The 19,444-nt window shown below is 43.3% G+C and overlaps 1 protein-coding gene across 1 annotated transcript in view; it reads left to right on the plus strand.

Annotated features, from left to right (window-relative positions):
* LOC144495994 (eukaryotic translation initiation factor 3 subunit E) overlaps window positions 1-19,444 on the plus strand; it is a 128,268-nt gene that overhangs the window by 76,464 nt on the left and 32,360 nt on the right. Inside the window, exon 10 of the mRNA XM_078216920.1 lies at window positions 12,158-12,267. Within this exon, the coding sequence (XP_078073046.1) occupies window positions 12,158-12,267 (110 nt within the window). The remainder of the gene's footprint in view (window positions 1-12,157; window positions 12,268-19,444) is intronic.

Raw genomic sequence — 19,444 nt, forward strand, 5'->3', positions numbered from 1 at the left:
TGTTCTACTTCCTTGACTCTTTTGATTGCTTGCTGGGATATAGTTTCGTAACTAAAATCAGAAAATACTGGAAACCACTGCAGCACTTAAATAATTCAATTAGCAGCATCTAGAATTGGCATATTACTGTTGGATGTTCAAGGCCTCTTGTGTTCTCAAGTGCAGAAAAGCGACTCGGCTTTCAAAATATTTCTCTTGCATAACATATACTGGTGACTCAAAATTTCAGATTTCTCCTCTCAACCTTCACTCCACTCTCACCATTCACTGCATCAGTGTCTCCCAATCCCTGCAGTCACTTTCCCATAAATTTTGCATCATTCATCAATCCCATCGCTACTCAAAATGCTGGGATATGAGTGCAGTGGCACGCTCATGTCCAGCAGGTCATGGAGTCATACAACACAGAAACAAGCCCTTCGGTCCATCATGTCTTTGCCAATCATATACCAATCTATACTAATCCCAGTTACCAGCACTTGGGTCCATAGCCTACTATGCCATGATGAGAAGTGCTTATCCAAATGCTTCTTAAATGTTGAGAGTACCTGCCTCCACCACCCTCTTGAGCAGCACATTCTATATTTCCACCACCCTCTGGGTGAAAATTTTGCCCTCAAATTCCATTTATTCCTTACCGTAAGCCTATATCCTCTGGTCTTGAACACCTCGGACAGGCAGCATCTTTGAAGATAGGGAGATAGGATTAATGTTTCAGGCTAATAAACTTAGAGATCGTATGTAACATCCATCAACTCTGAGATAAGGTCAAAAACCTGGAATGTTGATCTTAGCCTCCTCTCCATTGATGCTGCCTGACCTGCTGAGTATTTCCGGTGCTTCCTGCTTTTATTTAAATTTTCCACTATCTGCAGTATTTTCTTTCCTGTTTTGTAGTTTGTGTCGTGTGTGGACCAGTACCTTACACAATTGGTCATCCTTCACCTGTATTTATACAGGTAACTTAGCAGCAAGAAACATTGCAGCCAATCTGCCTTGCCCATACCGAATCACATCCAGCAACTAGCACTGAAACCATAACTGACTAATATCACCCACTCCCCCATGTCCAAATACAGACATGCTGATGCCAGTTGTAACACTCCTGCTGCTACACTTGGCTGTGTTCAGCCAGGTCTGAACCTGGAACCTTCATGGGCTCCATGAGTTGGTATGGTTCAGTGGGTAGAACTTTTGCTTCTAGGTCTGTAATGATTTATGAGATGTGGGGTGTTGTTCTATTCAGCGTTTCTCCACTACGAATATAAGGGGCAAAGTTAAATTAGCAAGCAAGGTTTTCAAGGGTTTAAAACAAATGAGGTGTTTTTGCCATGTTTGTAGTATCATGGTCTTGGGAGACAGTCGCCAGGTCTGCATTCAAATGTGTGTGTTAGCCGTAGTTCAGTTAGTAGCTCACTTTTGCCTTTTGAGTCAATGTTGTGGATTGAGCTCCATTCCAGGATTTGCACGCAAAAATCTAGGCTAGTGCGCGAGTGTAGATCCAAGGGATTGGAGTGTTGCGATGCAGTCTCGCAGATTGAACCAAGGTCTTGTCAGCACCTTCAGGTGGATGTAAAAGGCCCCCTGTCACTATTTTGAAGAAAGGTAAGGCCCATAATTATCCTTTATCAACATCACTTAAACAGATGATCTGGTCATTATTGCATCTCTGTTTGTGGGATTTTGCTGTGTGTAAATTGGTTGCAAAGTGTTTTGGGGCATCCTGAGGTTATGAAAGGTGCTTTAGAAATACAAGACCTCTTTTGCACAGTCAATCTACTGAAGAAATATTCCTTTGCAAATTGTTGTTGGATGGGGCATTTATTATAGTGCCTTAACACAAAATATCACAGGAGCATTTTGAAGCAAAATTTGACACCCAAGGACAGGCCTAAGAGTAAGCACTGAGGAGCATCTTAAAGGAGGAGTGATGTGGGCAAAGTTTGAGGAAGCAATCACAAGACAACAAACAACCAATGATGGAACAAATCAAAACAGGCACGACCAAAAGGCCAGAGCTGGAGCAGTGGAACACGCCTGGTCTCTTGTTTACTATTAAAAGCCGTTTATGCTTAATCTTCCTGCCAGAAGTCAATTTACAAAATGAGTATCTAATATTTTGGAAGCCGGGCAGAAACCTCACACCAACTGCCTTTGTGAAACACACCGAGACAATAACTTCATTTTCTCTCCATGCCTGACTGATGATTTAAAAATTCTCATATCCCTCTTTGGTGTAACTAAAGGTGTGGAGTCCAGCAGGCATTAACGTTTTAAGGCCATATTGATTTGTGCTCCTGACAGTATTGTATTACGAGCTATCCATACAATATTCAATTCTGTTTTTCAAATTAGCTTCACGTGATTGTGTTGCGGTGCAGTTTTTGAACTGTTAACAACTGTATTGCTAATACCGACTTTCAGCTAGTCAGTCTCTTGTAGTAACGAGCAAAGGGAGTCGAGAGTCGATATCACCTTCAGCTGAACATTGTTCAAGGGCAGGAAGAGTTGAATTGCAATTGAATCAGCTTCTCACTTGTATTCTGTGCTGAGGTTTAGATTGTTATAAATTCCTATATCCATATTTTTAATGGGAACAATCTCTGTAAGCTTGTCAGTCTCTAAGAGCCTAGAGCCATGAAGCTATGACCAAACCAATAGGATACCTTGTTACCTGGGTGGCACGGTGACACAGTGGTTAGCACTGCTGCCTCACAGCACTAGGGACCCGGGTTCAATTCCGACCTTGGGTTACTGTCTGTGTGGAGTTTGCACATTCTCCCCGTGTCTGCGTGGGTTTCCTCCAGGTGCTGCGGTTTCCTCCCACAGTCCAAAGATGCGCAGGGTAGGTTGACTGGCCGTGTTAAATTGACCCTAGTGTCAGGGGGTTAGAAGGGTAAATGTGTGGCGATAAGACCTGGGTGGGTTTGTGGTCGGTACAGATTTGATGGGCCGAATGGTCTCCTTCTGTACTGTAGGGATTCTGTGATGATATCCTGTTACATTCGTGGGGCAATTTACCTCAAGACCAAGTATCCCACTTTACAAAGATCCATGCCAAAGCCTGTACTCCACAACAGTCTCTTCCCATGCAAGTTCCTCTCTTTCCAGTAACACAAGATCTATTCATCTCTCCTTCGTGTTTATCTGGCGAGCATCTTCTGAAATGAGTCTGTGCTACTTAACATGTGTGTAGCCTTGCAGCAGTTGTGAAGGTACCAGGCAGGATGCCCACAAGCTGTGTCCCCTTTAAGATAGTGACATTTACGGTGTGTTGGGATAAACGTGGCACATGGCTAAGAAAATTGAGGGATCACTGGTCTCAACTACTCCATGTGGTAGTGAGTTTTGCGCAATCACCTCTCTTTGGGAAACTTCTCCTGATTTTCCACTGGGTTAATTAGTATCCATCATTACCCCAGCTCTGGTCTCACTTGCAGCTGCAACCAGCATCTTTACATCTACTATCACAAAACCTTTCATCAATGTAAAAACCTGTCAGGTTGCCCTTCATTCTGACTTTTGTTTGGCTTCAGAATCGGTACTGAGCACAGTTTTAGCCCTCTTACCTAGTGGGGGATATTGAGGCTTTGAAAATTGTGGAAGAGAACCACAGGATTAATTCCCAGTTTATGATTTCTTTGTTAACCAGATTGACTCAGAGCTGTGTTGGGAAGTGTCGACTTGGCTTGGTTTGTGAGGTTTACCCACTTGGATGGATCATTGGTCATGCCTGTCTTTTCTGATGGGTGAATGTTTAATTGTTGTATCCTGGCATGGGAATGACGACACAGGACAAGGCTTGTTGTCCATGTGCTAGCTGTTCAGAGATGGAGGATGCACCTGGCTGTAGCCTTGGGAATAAAGTAGCAGCAACAGCAGCCCTTGTTTCACAGAACTGATTTTGAAAGTGGTATGACTGACTAGATTTCAAACTGCAAATGTGAAGTTCAACGCGAGAAGACGATTACACCCATGGGGAAATGAAACACTGAAACAGTTCTACATGTGAACCAACTTCAGGAGAAGTAGCTTAGAAATAGTCATTTAAGCATTTCCCTCCCTCTCCCTATTCCTATGCCATACTCTGCTGTACTGGCGCCACTGGTCTTGTTACTGGAGGAGTTCGTGAAGCGTATACCCCTGAATTGGAAAGCAGAGCTATCTCTATGTGAATATTTGGGAAGCACTGTCACTGTCTTTCAAATGGTTTTTTTTTTGAATGAGCTTACCTATGCATGTTATGAAGGTTTTGTGAAGTTTGTTAAAGTGTGGAGATCCAATCATGCCTTCAGCTCTTTCCTATAATTAGAAACGTGGAAGTTTTAAAAAATAATCCAGGAAGTCTAAATCTTTTGAAACTCACCGGAGCAGTTGCACATATGATACTGTTGGCACTTGCTATTAATTTTGTACCTCGAGAGTGAGATAGTCAGTGCACTTGTTCCTCACAGACCTTACCGATATGTTGGGGCTGTTTGGGTGGGATAGTCGAGAGCTGCCAGCACTTAAAGTTAAAGTTTATTTATTAGTCACAAGTAGGCTTACATTAACACTGTAATGAAGTTACTGTGAAAATCCCCCAGTCACCACAGTCCAGCGCCTGTTCGGGTACACTGAGGGAGAATTTAACAGCCAATGCACCTCACCTGCACATATTTGGACTGTGGGAGGAAACCGGAGCACCCGGAGGAAACCCACACAAACACGGGAGAATGTGCAAACTCCACACAGACAGTGACCCAAGTCGGGAATCTAACCTGGGTCCCTGGTGCCGTGAGGCAGCAGTGCTAGCCACCGTGCCGCCACTTGTGCAAATTCACTCCACAAGAGGAGGACAGAGTGGGAAAAGCACCGTTTCTTCTCTTCCAACTACAGAAAGATGGGATATATTTTGTACTTCCACAATCACTTCTTGCCCAATGAAGTCATGTACTAGTGATGCACAGATAACTTACTGATTAGGGGAAAGGAAGCTGATCTTAATTATTAAACTATCTGTACAATGCTTCTGTTTGCATACTAAGAATAGTTGCCATGAAGGCAGATAATGTGGTGGCTTTGTTGTGCTCAGAAACAAGTGTATTCGTCTTGAATGTACAGTCTGGGAGAACATGTAACTAGAATGTATGGTAAAGCAAGTAAGTGATTGATGCATTTTCTATTTTAATTCGACATAATTGATGCTCTAACTTGCAGTGAATTTAGCTGATTTTAATTATGATAGTAACTAATTATTATGCTGACAAAAGATGAAAGGGGAAAAAATAATGCTTTCATGATTCTTTTCTAAAAATGGCTGGAAGAGCTAAGTGAATCAGGTAGATTAACGGTTGTTTCTAAGATTCTTTGTGGTGTTTGTAAGCAGATTACTAAAGTTCAGCATTGCAAATGATCACTGTGTAGTGGGGAGTTTGATTCACATCTGCGCCTTCATGTGGGGTGAGTGGTATTTTGTGGATATGGGTTGATTCCTATCAGAGCCGCTATTCACTTAGACAATATAGTGTTTCAATTCAGTTTCCAAAAAATAAATGGCCTCGATGAGCAAGCATCTAATTTTTGTTATGAAAGTACTTTAAAAGGCTTTGACTGTTTAAACTTTCGGGTATTTTAATGAATCATCTTTGGCTGACTGCAGAGTAATGTCGTTACAATTATACCCTCTGCACACAATGTAAAATGTTGACAGCTATTCATTCACACGCTGTAGTTGGTTCAGTAGTGCCTGTGTAAGTGAGCATGCTCTAGTCTATTTATGGATGGTTTAAACCAAAGATGCTTGGCAGTAATTATCCAAAATTAGACCCAAAAATGCGATGTTTATGTGTGTCAGACCCAGAGGTGGTCATTCCACTCCATTGAACCTTCACTTCTGCATTACTCATGGTGGATCTATCCCTTCCTCTCATTCATATCATTGAAGATCATTGCTACCCAAGTCTGTATCCAACGACACTTTCAAGATCTTGGGTTTCTGCAGTCTGGGTGTAAAGTGCCATTGCATCCTACTATCAAGGATTCACCTTTCTCTGGCCTAGTTTCTTAAACGTTGCAGTTGAATTCATGGCATTGTATCTGTGGGTGAAGCTGGAATGTAAGGCAGGGGATAATTTGAGCAAGATGAGCAGATATAATTCGCTGTCCATTTTAAAGTCATGAATTCTGCCCTTATTTTTAAGTAATTGGATTTTATATTTACAGTTAGTGAAACTGATAGCAATTTGCGAATTGCAGAATAGAGTTAACAGAGCTAGAACATGCAAATGTGAGCTGCAAAGTGCCTCCACAGGCAGGTGGATATAATTACTGTCTAAGCCAATTCCATCGGCAGCACCAGATGATGGATGAAGGTCTGGTCTGGGCACTACTTCTTGATCTTGTGAAACGATTCAGCTTTTATGTTTTTGTACCTGCCGGTTAGCTGTAATGGCTGGATTTTCTTTCCATGGTATTGGTGAATTGTGAAAAGTTCACCAGTGCTGAGGGACGCAATGCCACTAACATCCGGCAAGCTCTCTTACCATGAAATCTAGGAGTTACTGTGAATTTGACTGGGCTCTGGCACTGGTGGTCCTGATTCTGTTTCTTGAAATGGCAGGGATCATTATTTTGCCTGTTTGCCCTCAACTGTTAATTGCAGGTGTAAATCGAGCCCTCCATGTGCATGTGTCATCATCCAGATAGTTGCAAATTGTGATGAAAGTGTTTTTAACGATTCCCATGGCTCCCGACATCTCCCCCACACCCCACTGGCTTCAAATCCTGTCGCCCACATTGGCAGAACTGACAAACAGGGAACTGGAGTGAAGCCAGAGTGAGGGAGGGAAGGGAAATGGAGGATTTGGGGAGTGTGGGGGGCATAAATGTCCAAGGTTCAGACCCTGGCAAACTTTTAACAACTGCCCTGAAAGTGTTAAAAGTATTTGAATGCCTGGCAGTTTTAAAACGCGTCTGAAATATTTGAAATGCTAAGAAATCATTTATTTAAAAGCTTGCTCATCATTTATCTGAAGACTGACCCTGAGGGACAGTTTGTTTTTGAGGGGCATGGCTTCACCTGCAGTATGGTGGTCCTTGCCATCCTGCAGGAAGAAGCGAAAGCCTTCCCTGCAGCCCCGCAGACAAGGTAAGTATGGATTATTTTGGGCAGTCTGTGTCAAGTGCTGCATCTTTGTTGCTTGAGCAAAACCCAGGCCATTGTCTTGTGCAGCTGAGCTCCTAAATCCCTTTGTCTTGTACTATCCTTCTTACACAATATTCCTGTTGCATACTTGGTAATGTTAAAAGGCATCTGCCATCACCTCGCTCAGTCAATTTGTGACTTTGTTCTTTCTTTGACCATTCATTATGTCTGTTAGCTCATCATCTGCACACTTGCACACAATCCTCACTTTTTCCAAATTCATGTGGTTGAGATTTGCAGTGAAAAGCTGGGCCTCAGCAGCACCTGATCTTGCTTGTCAATTTGCTTTTACTTTAACCCGTTGCTCCTACTCGTGGAGGCGCTGCAACACCTCTCATTTGTATTTCTCTGCTTTTTAACCTGTACAGTAAGAAGTCTCACAACACCAGGTTAAAGTCCAACAGGTTTATTTGGTAGCAAATACCATAAGCTTTCGGAGCGCTGCCCCTTCGTCAGATGGAGTGAAAATCTGTTCTCCAACAGTGCACAGAGACACAGAAATCAAGTTACAGAATACTAATTAGAATGCAAATCTCTACAGCCAGCCAGGTCTTAAAGGTACAGATAATGTGGGTGGAGGGAACATTAAACACAGGTTAAAGAGATGTGTATTGTCTCCAGACAGAACAGCTAGTGAGATTCTGCAAGATCAGGGGGAAAGCTGTGGGGGTTACTGATAATGTGACATAAATCCAACATCCCGGTTTAGGCCGTCCTCATGTGTGCGAAACTTGGCTATCAGTTTCTGCTCAGTGACTCTGCGTTGTCGTGTGTCGTGAAGGCCGCCTTGGAGAACGCTGTACCTGTACCACAGAGAGACTACTTTGAAATCTATAAAAGAAGGACACCTGACGGCACTTTGTTTTGTTATCACTTGTCCTTATTTGCAGAGTAGGCATTGTACGCGCTGTAAAAACTGGCGGTGCAGGAGATGCGTTGCAGCACCAGGTCCTATTAGACCAATGCTCAACATTTCAACCATTGCCAGCACCTGAACTTTAACCAGCCTGTTCACAGCACCAGTGTCTCAGCTGTCAGTCCACCGAGTGGTAAAGGTAATTTTCAATCGCTTATTGTTAACTAGTAGCAACTTCCCAGACTAAATGGCCCATGACCAAATCTGGCAGCAGCCAATTGGCATTGCAGTTCACTGCAGTTTGTCCAGGTGACCATTTGAACACGACGGGGCTCTTGAAAGCTGCTGTGGCTTTCCATTGAAGGTTCAGCACTAATTGGAGGACAGCGCAGTGACTGAGATATCCCTCAGCAGCACTCCACAGAATGATGCAACGATACAACTGGTGCATCAGCATTCTGTAATAGCAAGTTCAAATGTGGCTGTACCTTCGAGGAATAAGCGTCTATCTGTTACTGGACATGACGGTGGCCCTTGCTTCCTGCTTTCTGATTGTCAGGGAGCAGCTGTGTCTTGAATCCAGGGCCAGCTGGTTACTGCAGCAGTTGCTATTGAAATCAGCAGGCATTCTTGCCTAACTCTCTGTCACTTTTAATTCAGAATCATCCAGAGCAGTGCTGGTAAGCTAAGCACTTGCTGACAGAATCTGCCCTCACTCCGGGGTTGTGCAATAGAACAACAATGGTTTAAAACAGACCATTGATCAAAATTAAATTGCCAAAGGTACAGAACTGACCCAGGCTGACTTGTTCTGACAGGGAAAGGATTTCCACCACAGCTTGTGATTTTAGACACCTTCAGCTGTATCAAGTCACTTGCTAAACCCACGTAACCATCAGGTGAAGTGGTTCAGTTGAAAAGAAACATGTTTTCAGTGTGATACCAATCTGTACTCTGCTGTGGCTCTTGGGGAGGCTTCAAATGAAAGTTTAATTTGGAATCCATGGACAGTGACTGCTGGATTTACCCCATATTAATAATAGCACCTTGTGTTAGCTGTGGCACAGTTGGCACAATCTTGCCTATGAACACAACATTCCAAGACCCTGGACTGACGAAAGGCTGACACTCCAAAGCGGTTTGAGAAAGTGCTGCACCGTTGGAAGTGCCGTCTTCTGTATGAAATGTTAAACTAGAGGCCCCACCTGCCCGTTCGGATGGATGTGAAAGATTCCTCGGCACTATTTCAAAGAAGATAAGGAGAGATTTCTTGTCATCCAAACCGATATTTAGCCCTCGATTAGCATCACTAAAACAGACTATCTGATCATTATCACATTATTGTTTGTGGGAGCTTGCTGTGTGCAAATTGACTGCCACATTTCCTGCATTACAACAGTGACTACACTTCAGAAAGTAAATCATTGGCTGTGAAGTACTTTAGATGCATGGTCATGAAATGTACTGTATGAGTCCAAGTCTTTGTAAAGCTAAATCTCGATGAAAAAGTGAACTCTTTGTGATTTTTATTAATGACTTAGAGGAGGGGGCTGAAGGGTGGATCAGTAAATTTGCTGATGACACCAAGATTGGTGGAGTAGTGGATGAGGTGGAGGGCTGTTGTAGGCTGCAAAGAGACATAGATAGGATGCAAAGCTGGGCTGAAAAATGGCAAATGGAGTTTAACCCTGATAAATGTGAGGTGATTCATTTTGGTAGGACTAATTTAAATGTGGATTACAGGGTCAAAGGTAGGGTTCTGAAGACTGTGGAGGAACAGGGAGATCTTGGGGTCCATATCCACAGATCTCTAAAGGTTGCCACTCAAGTGGATAGATCTGTGAAGAAGGCCTATAGTGTGTTAGCTTTTATTAACAGGGGGTTGGAGTTTAAGAGCCGTGGGGTTATGCTGCAACTGTACAGGACCTTGGTGAGACCACATTTGGAATATTGTTTGCAGTTCTGGTCACCTCACTATAAGAAGGATGTGGAAGCGCTGGAAAGAGTGCAGAGGAGATTTACCAGGATGCTGCCTGGTTTGGAGGGTAGGTCTTATGAGGAAAGGTTGAGGGAGCTGGGGCTGTTCTCTCTGGAGCTGAGGAGGCTGAGGGGAGACTTAATAGAGGTTTATAAAATGATGACGGTGATAGATAGAGTGAACGTTCAAAGACTATTTCCTCGGGTGGATGGAGCTATTACAAGGGGGCATAACTATAGGGTTCGTGGTGGGAGATATAGGAAGGATATCAGAGGTAGGTTCTTTACGCAGAGAGTGGTTGGGGTGTGGAATGGACTGCCTGCAGTGATAGTGGAGTGAGACACTTTAGGAACATTTAAGCGGTTATTGGATAGGCACATGGAGCACACCAGGATGATAGGGAGTGGGATAGCTTGATCTTGGTTTCAGATAAAGCTCGGCACAACATCGTGGGCCAAAGGGCCTGTTCTGTGCTGTACTGTTCTATGAACTGCTGGAATACTATAATAAAATGACAATTACTATTTCAGTCATGTTGCATTGAGTCATTAGGTACTCAGGCTTTCTTCCATTAAGTTAGTTGTTCCATTATTCTGCGTACTGTAGCTAATGTGATCATTTCTTCCTCCAAGATTGGGCCTGTATTCTCTGGAGTTTAGAAGAAAGAAGTGATCTCATTAAAGCATGAATTCCTACAGGACTCTACATGGCCGATGCAGGAAGGATATTTCCCCTGGTTGGCGGGGGCAGTCCAGAACCAGAGCACAACAGTCTCAGAATAAGGAGCAGGACATTTAAGACTGAGATGAGGAGGAATTTCTTCAGTCAGTGGGTGTTGAATCTTTGGAATTCTCTACCCCAGAGGGCTGTGTAGGCTCAGTCATGGAGTATATTCTATGACAGAGATCGATTTCTAGATATTAAATACATCAAGGGATCTGGGGATAGTGCAGGAAAATAATGTTGGGGTACATGATCAGCATGATCTAGTTGAATGGTGGAGCAGACTCGAGGGGCTGAATGGCCTACTGCTCCTGTTTCCTATGTCTGTTGTATAAATCAAAATTCCACTGAGAGCTGCTTTATCAGTTTTGTTGTGGGTCATGATGAAGTGAATCATAGAATCCTACAGTGCAGAAGGAGGCCATTCAACCCACAGAGTCTGCACCGTCCACAATCCCTCCCAGGCTCTATCCCCATTAGCCCATGCATTTACCCTAGCTAGTCCCCCTGACACTAAGGGGCAATTTAGCTCTCACATCTTTGGACTGTGGGAGGAAACCGGAGCACCCGGAGGAAACCCACGCAGACACGGGAAGAATGTGCAGACTCCACATAGACAGTGACCCAAGCCAGGAATTGAACCCGGGTGCTGTGAGGCAGCAGTGCTAACCACTGGGCCACCGTGCTTTGAGTGCACTTGCACAGTCTGCTTCAACTTGTACCACATAACTGCTCAGTATCTGAATTGTGTCATTGCTGTGGTATCGATTCATTCTGGAGCACAAAAACATCAAACTGGTGAAGTCTCCTTAAGACAGGTCTATTTATCAGTGCCAGCTGAAACCAGTTGTGCTGTCTGCTAGCAAACAACATGGCCGCAAACAACATGGCCACAAACAAAACCCTTGGACTCTGAAATCACTCTCCACAATCCTCTGCTTGTGTCCAGCAGTGACGCTCCTAAGTACAATTTACAATGCTGCTTTGGAACCTTTCTTCACTGAAAGATCAATCCAGAAAGATGGTTAATCGGATAAGTTGGTTTTGATGCTCAAGGCACAATACCTAAAAGGTAATTTTACCAAGCCCATTGGATTCGGTTTGTCCATATGTAGGGCCAACTGGTCTACTCCTCCTATTTTCTACATTTCTATTTAGTTCCTGCAGCTTTCCCATTTGTGCTCCCAACACACTGCAGTGTTCTGAAACCTTTCAGTTCATGTTGTTCCTGCGTGGAACTTTAATTATTTTATCCTGATGTTGTCCAGTGTGCATCATTTGCTTCTGAGATCATTAGCTGTGACAAATGCAGCAAGTGCTGGTTTTTATAAAGCAAATGGCGATGGCTTGCTAGTTTAGTGGGTTAATATGGGATTAAACATTTTCTGTATAATCATTTCCATTTTCGTTCCAGGTGCTTGTGAATGACTTTTTCTTGGTGGCCTGTCTTGAGGACTTCATAGAAAATGCCCGGCTCTTCATCTTTGAGACCTTTTGCCGCATTCATCAGTGCATCAGCATCAGGTACAGATATCTCTCAATTTGTGCTACTGCAGCAGCTTCTTTAAAAGGGAACGTCACATAGCAAGCTAACCACTGAGCGTTTCAATTGGTGATTCCTTGGAAATGAGTGCCATTTGGATCTAAGGATGGGAGGTCCACTGGCCCCTGAGTAATCTTTCCTTTGCAGTGAACAGATCAACTGGATATTGTTCCCATTATCTGGCGTGTGGTGACAGTCATGAAATCTTCTGTGTATAAATGTTGTGTTCAGATGAGTTTGTGCCCCCAATATTTGCATACAGCTATGATTGTTACTTCTGTTCAAACTTGTTTGAATATCTATTTGCCTCTTGGGGATTGGGTGGGATGTTGGAGTTTGAGAGAGAATATGAATTCATGGCTTGGATTTGAACTGAGGCCAGATGGTGATTCTTCGCTCTTTGATGAACCTGCCCCGTATTTGCGTCTTTATGTTGTTTGATATGAGTATGTGTTCGAGTGAAATATGCTGCTTCAGTTACTTCTTGGCTCTGTTTTCCCCTGAAGCTGATTTAAGAGATGAGCTGGCACGTGTGTGAAGTTGTTCTCTAACCAGTAGAATGCTTGAAATGTAATGATTGCGTGACTTTCACGGTATTTGATGGAGTGGGATTTGGATGTTCTTGTCTTCCGAGTACGATCTCAAAATATTTTCTTATTATTTGGCCTTTCAAGTTAGGAGTTTCCATAAATACAATCTGTTCGGCAAGTACAGATCCCCCTTACTGCTGTAGTAGATTGTCCTTCGTCACTCATGACAGGAATGAATTGCACAAACCCTGGTGGGAGGCGTATATATCAAGCTCACTTTGATATCATTATGTATTGTAAGCTGTAATATCCAAGAAAATCAAATCTGATCTTGAAATCCTTTGTGACTTTCTGTGGTGATCAGGACTTTTGATGGGGATCAAGTGTTACAACCGGTTTAATCCAAGCATACTCCTCCCCGCCCCGCCCCCTCCTCCTCCTCCTCACCATATGAGAGTTAAGAGAACAGTGGAATAATTGTATTTGAACCCCAGCTGAAATCCTGAAAAGAATGGTGTGCATCTTTGGCTTACTGTTGACTCCTTGAAGAAGGGATGATGAGATGCTCTAAATCAAAATATATCTTGTTTTAAGATTTTAAAAAATCACCATATGTACTAAAAAAGTTAGCTTTGTAACAGGAAACAAAAGGTAATGGTCGATGAATGACCTTGTGAATGGAAAGTTGTTTCAAGTGGTGTTCCACAGGGCTCAGTGTTGGGACCCTTACCGTTTGTGTAATATATTAACGATTTGGACGTGAATGTGAGGGGCATGATTGGGAAATTGGCAGACACCACAAAGATTGGCTGACTGGTGGACAGTGTAGAGGATAGCTATAATCTCCAAAACGATATTGATGGGTTGGTGAAGTGGGCAGTAAATTGGCAGATGGATTTTAACACAGGGAAGTGTGAGGTAATGCATTAAGGGAGGTGAAACAGATATAGGGAGTACACAGAGGAATATACTAAGAGGGGTCGATGAAGTGAAAGATCTTGGCATACAAGTACACAGGTCCCTCAAGGCAGCAGTTCAAGTAGACAAGATTGTAAAGAAGACATATGGAATGCTCTCCTTGACTGGCAGAGAGATACAATATAAAAGTAAGGATATAATATTGGAATTATATAAAACACTGGTGAGGCCACAGCTGGAGTATTGTGTGTAGTTCTGGTCACCGTTTTACAGAAAGGACGTAATTCCTCCGGTGAGAGTGCAGAGGAGGTTTACAGGGCTCGAGGAGAGATTGGATAGAACAAAGAAAATTACAGCACAGGAACAGGCTCTTCGGCCCTCCAAGCCTGCACTGACCATGCTGCCCGATAGGCAGTTGGATAGGTGGGGTTATTTTCCTTGAACAAAGGTGACTGAGAAGTGACTTGATTGATGTTGCCGCTGTGCCCACCTATCCTACTGGTGAGCATTTTGTTGCATTTTGAGATTGAACCTTACTGATCAGGAGATATGCCACCCATTGAGTGGGTGGCACAGTGGTTAGTACTGCTGCCTCAGGGCATCAGGGACCTGGGTTCAATTCCAGTCTCGGGTGAGTGTGTGGAGTTCTCCCCGTGTCTGTGTGGATTTCATCTGGGTGCTCCAGTATCCTCTCTCAGTCCAAAGATGTGTGGGTTAGGCGGTTTGGACATGTTAAATTGCCCCTTAGAGTCAGGGGATTAGCAGGGTAAATACGTGGGGTTATGGGGATAGGACCTGGATGGGACTGTGGTCGATGCAGGCTCGAAGGGCTGAATGGCCTCCTTCTGCACTGTAGGGATTCTATGATTCTATTCTAGGTGTACAAAATTATGAGGGAGAGATAAGAGACTGAATAATATAGTTTCCCTTGATGGAGAATTCTAGAACCAGCGGACAAGTGGCCGAAAGTGTCGAGAGGACATGAATAACTTTTTTACGGAGAGGGTGGTAGATGTCTGGAATTCACTGCCCGAGTTGGTGGTGGAGCCAGAGATCCTAAACTATTTTAAGGTGCCGATCCAGGTACTTTTTAATTGCTGTAAGCCACAGAGCTATGGGCCGGGTGCAGAAGGTGGGATTAGAAAGGGCATCTGGATTGGCATGGGCAAGATGGGCCGAGTGGCCTCCTACTTTGCTGTAACTTTTCCATGATTCTATCTGTTTGCTGTATTTTTACTTGGAGCTGATTAAGAAGTGTGGCTGCTTCCAATGTGCTTGTGACTTGTTTGTAATAATTGGTGTATCACAGTTGTTGGTCTGGTTTAGTATTGGAAGCAGATTGTCTGGACTTAACTATGTTCTACACCACAGGATGCATGCAGTAATTTGAACTTCTCTTCAAGTAGCAACTATTAAGCTAATGTTAAACATGCTTGTGGAGTCACAGCTATAAATTAGCTGATGAAACAAGTAAAAATGGATTTGATCTCGCTTTATAACCATTTTTCTAGGACAGAAACAAATTCAATTGTCCTAAAATGTCAGGCACAAGATATAAAAATAGGAGGCTTCAAACTTGATAAAAATATGAATGATTTGTTTGGAGCCAAGTGGGTGACAATGTGACAAGTTGGATAAAATTCTGTGCATTGCTAACCACACCACAGTTGTGGGGATGGATTGAGGGGGAGCGGGGGGTGGGGGCGACATTTCCTAAGGAGAGAACTGCCTCAAGATTGGATATAAAAGCACTCTTCTGTTTGCACAACGCACTCTGCAGCCTTTCGAAGCCACTAAGAGATGAATCTGAGCAACTGGATTGTTTCAGTTTTACGCAGGTGATCCAGGCCCTGTGATGTCTGTGTCCATGTGCCTGTGGTGATCACTGAATCCTGTCGTTGATGAAGGTTGTAGGCACCAATGAAAACCATTTCTGCTCTTAGTCTGTCATGCTTGGAGTTCTTTGACTCAGAAAACAGTAAAATGATTTTAAGGATTGGAATAAAATTTCTGAAGGCTTATTTTGTTCTGTAGAATTATAGAAGATAGGAGCAGGAGGAGACCAATTGGCCCTTTGAGCCTGCTCCGCCATTCCTTATGATCATGGCTGATCATTCAACTCAATAGCCTGATCCCACCTTTCCCCCTTATCCTCTGATTTCCTAAACCTCAAAAAATATATCTAACTGCTTCTTGAAAACCTACAATGTTTTGGCCTCAACTGCTTTCTGTGGTAGTGAATTCCAGACTGACCACTCTGCGTGAAGAAATTTCTCTTCACCTCAGTCCTAAATAGTCTACCCTGTATCTTCAGACTGTGATCCCTGGTTCTGGACATGCCCACCATCGGGAACATCCTTCCTGCATCTACCCTGTCTAGTTGTGAAAGAATTGAATTGGTTTCTATGAGATTCCCCCTCATTTTTCTGAATTCCAGCAAATGCAGACCTAACTGACTAAACCTCTCCTCATGCATCAGTCCTGCCATCCCAGAAATAAGTTTGGTAAATCTTCTCTGCACTTCCTCTGGAGCAAGAACATCCTTCCTCGGGTAAGGAGACCAAAGCACACACACTATTCCAGGTGTGTCCTCACCAAGGCCCTGTATAATTGCAGCAAGAGATCCCTGCTCTTGTCGGATTGTTGGGAAAATGTGTGATTGGCCCTTTGGCATGTTTCAAAGTGTTTTTAATCATAAGTTTTATTTTAAAACCTTTCACAACAGTGAACAGCTGAGCAATCCTTGCTTCAGTGGCATTTTTTTCTGAAAGATTGGACGAGAGGAGTTGTTGAGACATAGAGTCATAGAGGTTTACAGCATGGAAACAGGCCCTTCGGCCCAACCTATCCATGTCGTCCTTTTTTTTAAACCCCTAAGCTAATCCCAATTGCCTGCATTTGGCCCATATCCCTCTATACCCACAAGTGCCAAATACTTGTGCCACCAGCAAGTACCTGTGCGTTTTCCTTGTCGATAATGTAACTGTCTAAATGCTTTTTAAAAGACAAACTTGTACCTGCCTCTGCTACTACCTCTGGCAGCTCGTTCCAGACACTCACCACCCTCTGTGTGAAAAAATTGCCGCTCTGGACCCTTTTGTATCTCTCCCCTCTCACATTAAACCTATGCCCTCTAGTTTTAGACTCCCCTACCTTTGGGAAAAGATATTGTCTATCTAGCTGATCTGTGCCCCTCATTATTTTATGGACCTCTATAAGATCACTTCTCAGCCTCCTACGCTCCAGGGAAAAAAGTCCCAGTCTATCCAGCCTCTCCTTATAACTCAATCCATCAAGTCCCGGTAGTATCCTAGTAAATCTTTTCTGCACTATTTCTAGTTTAAAAATATCCTTTCTACAATAGGGTGACCAGAACTGCACACAGTATTCCTTACCAATGTCTTGTACAACTTCAACAAGACGTCCCAACTCCTGTATTCAATGTTCTGACCGATGAAACCAAGCATGCCGAATGCCTTCTTCACCACTCTGTCCACCTGTGACTTCACTTTCAAGGAGCTATGAACATGTATCCCTTGATCTCTTTGTTCTGTAACTCTTCCCAACGCCCTACCATTAACTGAGTAAGTCCTGCTTTGGTTCGATCTAACAAAATGCATCACCTCACATTTGTCTAAATTAAACTCCATCTCCATTCGTCAGCCCACTGGCCCAATTGATCAAGATTCCGTTGCAATTGTTTAATGATGACGGAGTTCCCATCTTGATGCTGCACATTGGGAGGGTGAGATTTTCAGAGTCTCGTGATACAGATGAGCCCGAGCTGGTCACAGTGTTTAATTGAGAATACTTGGCTGGCCGACCAATAACGGTCCAAAGCCCTATTTATAACCAAACCTGCCTGGCAAGAATGGACACTTTACGGTTAGAATCCTGAATTATATCCCGCTTTCAAATCCAACTGTACGCATCGGGCACATTAAATTAAACTCAGGGTCTAATTGTTTGAAGTGAAAGTTTTGTAGATTGGAAATCGTATGAGAGTTTCATAGTGCAGGTTTGAAATGCCCAGCATTACCGTCACGGCTAGTTTTCTCTTAAAATTGTGTTGCATCAATAAGGCAATGTGACCTGGTCTGTGTGTGACATGTGCACACAGGATTCCAGCCTCACTGGGAGGGACATATTATTCAGGAACCTGATACTAGACTCCCCAAGTAGCTCTTCTACTTGGAAGTCAGTTGCGACAGGAGATGCCCAGGCAGACAGCCGAAACACTTTAGGGATATCCTCAAAGCATTCCTGAAGAGGTCAAACATTGCCACCGGCTTATGGAAGCGCCTAGCTTGTAACCACTCAAAATGGAGAAGGTTCATTTGGGAAGGCACCAAAGACTTGTCAGGAAAATGCAAAGGCAAAGTCAAGGCATTGGAGACTGTTTGCAAGTTTGTGTATAACTCATCTGCCCAAGTACCACCTGCCCCACGTGGCAGAGTCTGCGGATTGTGAGCTGGATTTACCAACCATGTCTGAACCCATTGAACTGGAGCAGCAGCAAGTCCTTCTCGATCCCAACCGATTACCTGAGAGCAAAAGGAGAGAGAAGATGAAGGATTTTGCCTGTGGTATTATTCAGTTTGATTTGTGCCTGGGGCTTGGGAGTGCAGTGTTTTAGCTGTTCGCCTGGTCTGTCTCTTTAAGGCCACGATTGGGTTCTCAGTGGGAATCTAGATATTTAATAGTTGCTTGTTAATTGGTGAAAGCGATTAGGGGTCACTTTGGGTTCCTGGTCAGAAGCTTTATTTAAAGGGATGACTTTCTGCCTCTAACAGTGGTTGATGAAAGTACATAAGCTTTAAACCATTATATAGATATTCCTCTTTGGCACATTCTAGTATGTTTTGAGATTACGCTCTTGGGATCCAAAATTGAAAGAAATCTCTGAAAATAATGCACTGGCATTTTGTTTGGACCCTGGAAATAAATTGCGCTTCCTTATCCAATAGAATAAGTTATATAAATTTCTCCAGCTGTTTAACTTGAGATTTTATAAGATGCTAAGAAATATATAAAATTGAGAAAGGATAAAATTACTTTCCACCATCCCAGCCAACACTTCCTTGTGTTGCAAATTGCTGCAAATCGTGATTTTTTTTTTGAGCAGTGAATGACCTCTTCTTGAACTGGAAGAAATGGCATTTTGTAAGACCTGCTTTGTGCTGTTCCACAGAGACCACAAGGACACTATTAGTCACTTATTTTCCCCAGAGTTAAATGAACTAATACATAACATCAAATTTTAGTCTCACGTAATTGTATGTTTCTGAAAATGTGTCTTTGTGAGTTTCTATGCGCCAGGCATTGACTGCATGGAGTAAGCTAGGTGTTGGCAGAACCTGATTGCGACAGTATATTGGATGGTGTATATCATGCAACACCTCAAACAATTTTGACAGCTGGGATTTTGATAATCCTATCCTGATGGTAGATGACGAGTGCTGAATTATAAACGGCAAGTGAAGGGATTACATGAAGAACTGTAAATGAACCAGCACAGTGGATGCCAGCAGCAGAGTTTTGAACCATTTTGTATAAATGGGTGATGAGAAGCTGCCAGGTGGGGTGGAGTGCAGTCCCTATTCCTCAAACTGTCCATTTTCACTCAGAAACGCAGCACCGGCCAGTTGCTGGTTTCACTGCAAATGCAGAGTTTGCTGTTGCAGGCTTTTACATGGAGTTTGTGCTTCAT

This window comes from Mustelus asterias, chromosome 7 (assembly GCF_964213995.1).
Source record: "Mustelus asterias chromosome 7, sMusAst1.hap1.1, whole genome shotgun sequence".
In the NCBI taxonomy this organism is placed as follows: Eukaryota; Metazoa; Chordata; class Chondrichthyes; order Carcharhiniformes; family Triakidae; genus Mustelus; species Mustelus asterias.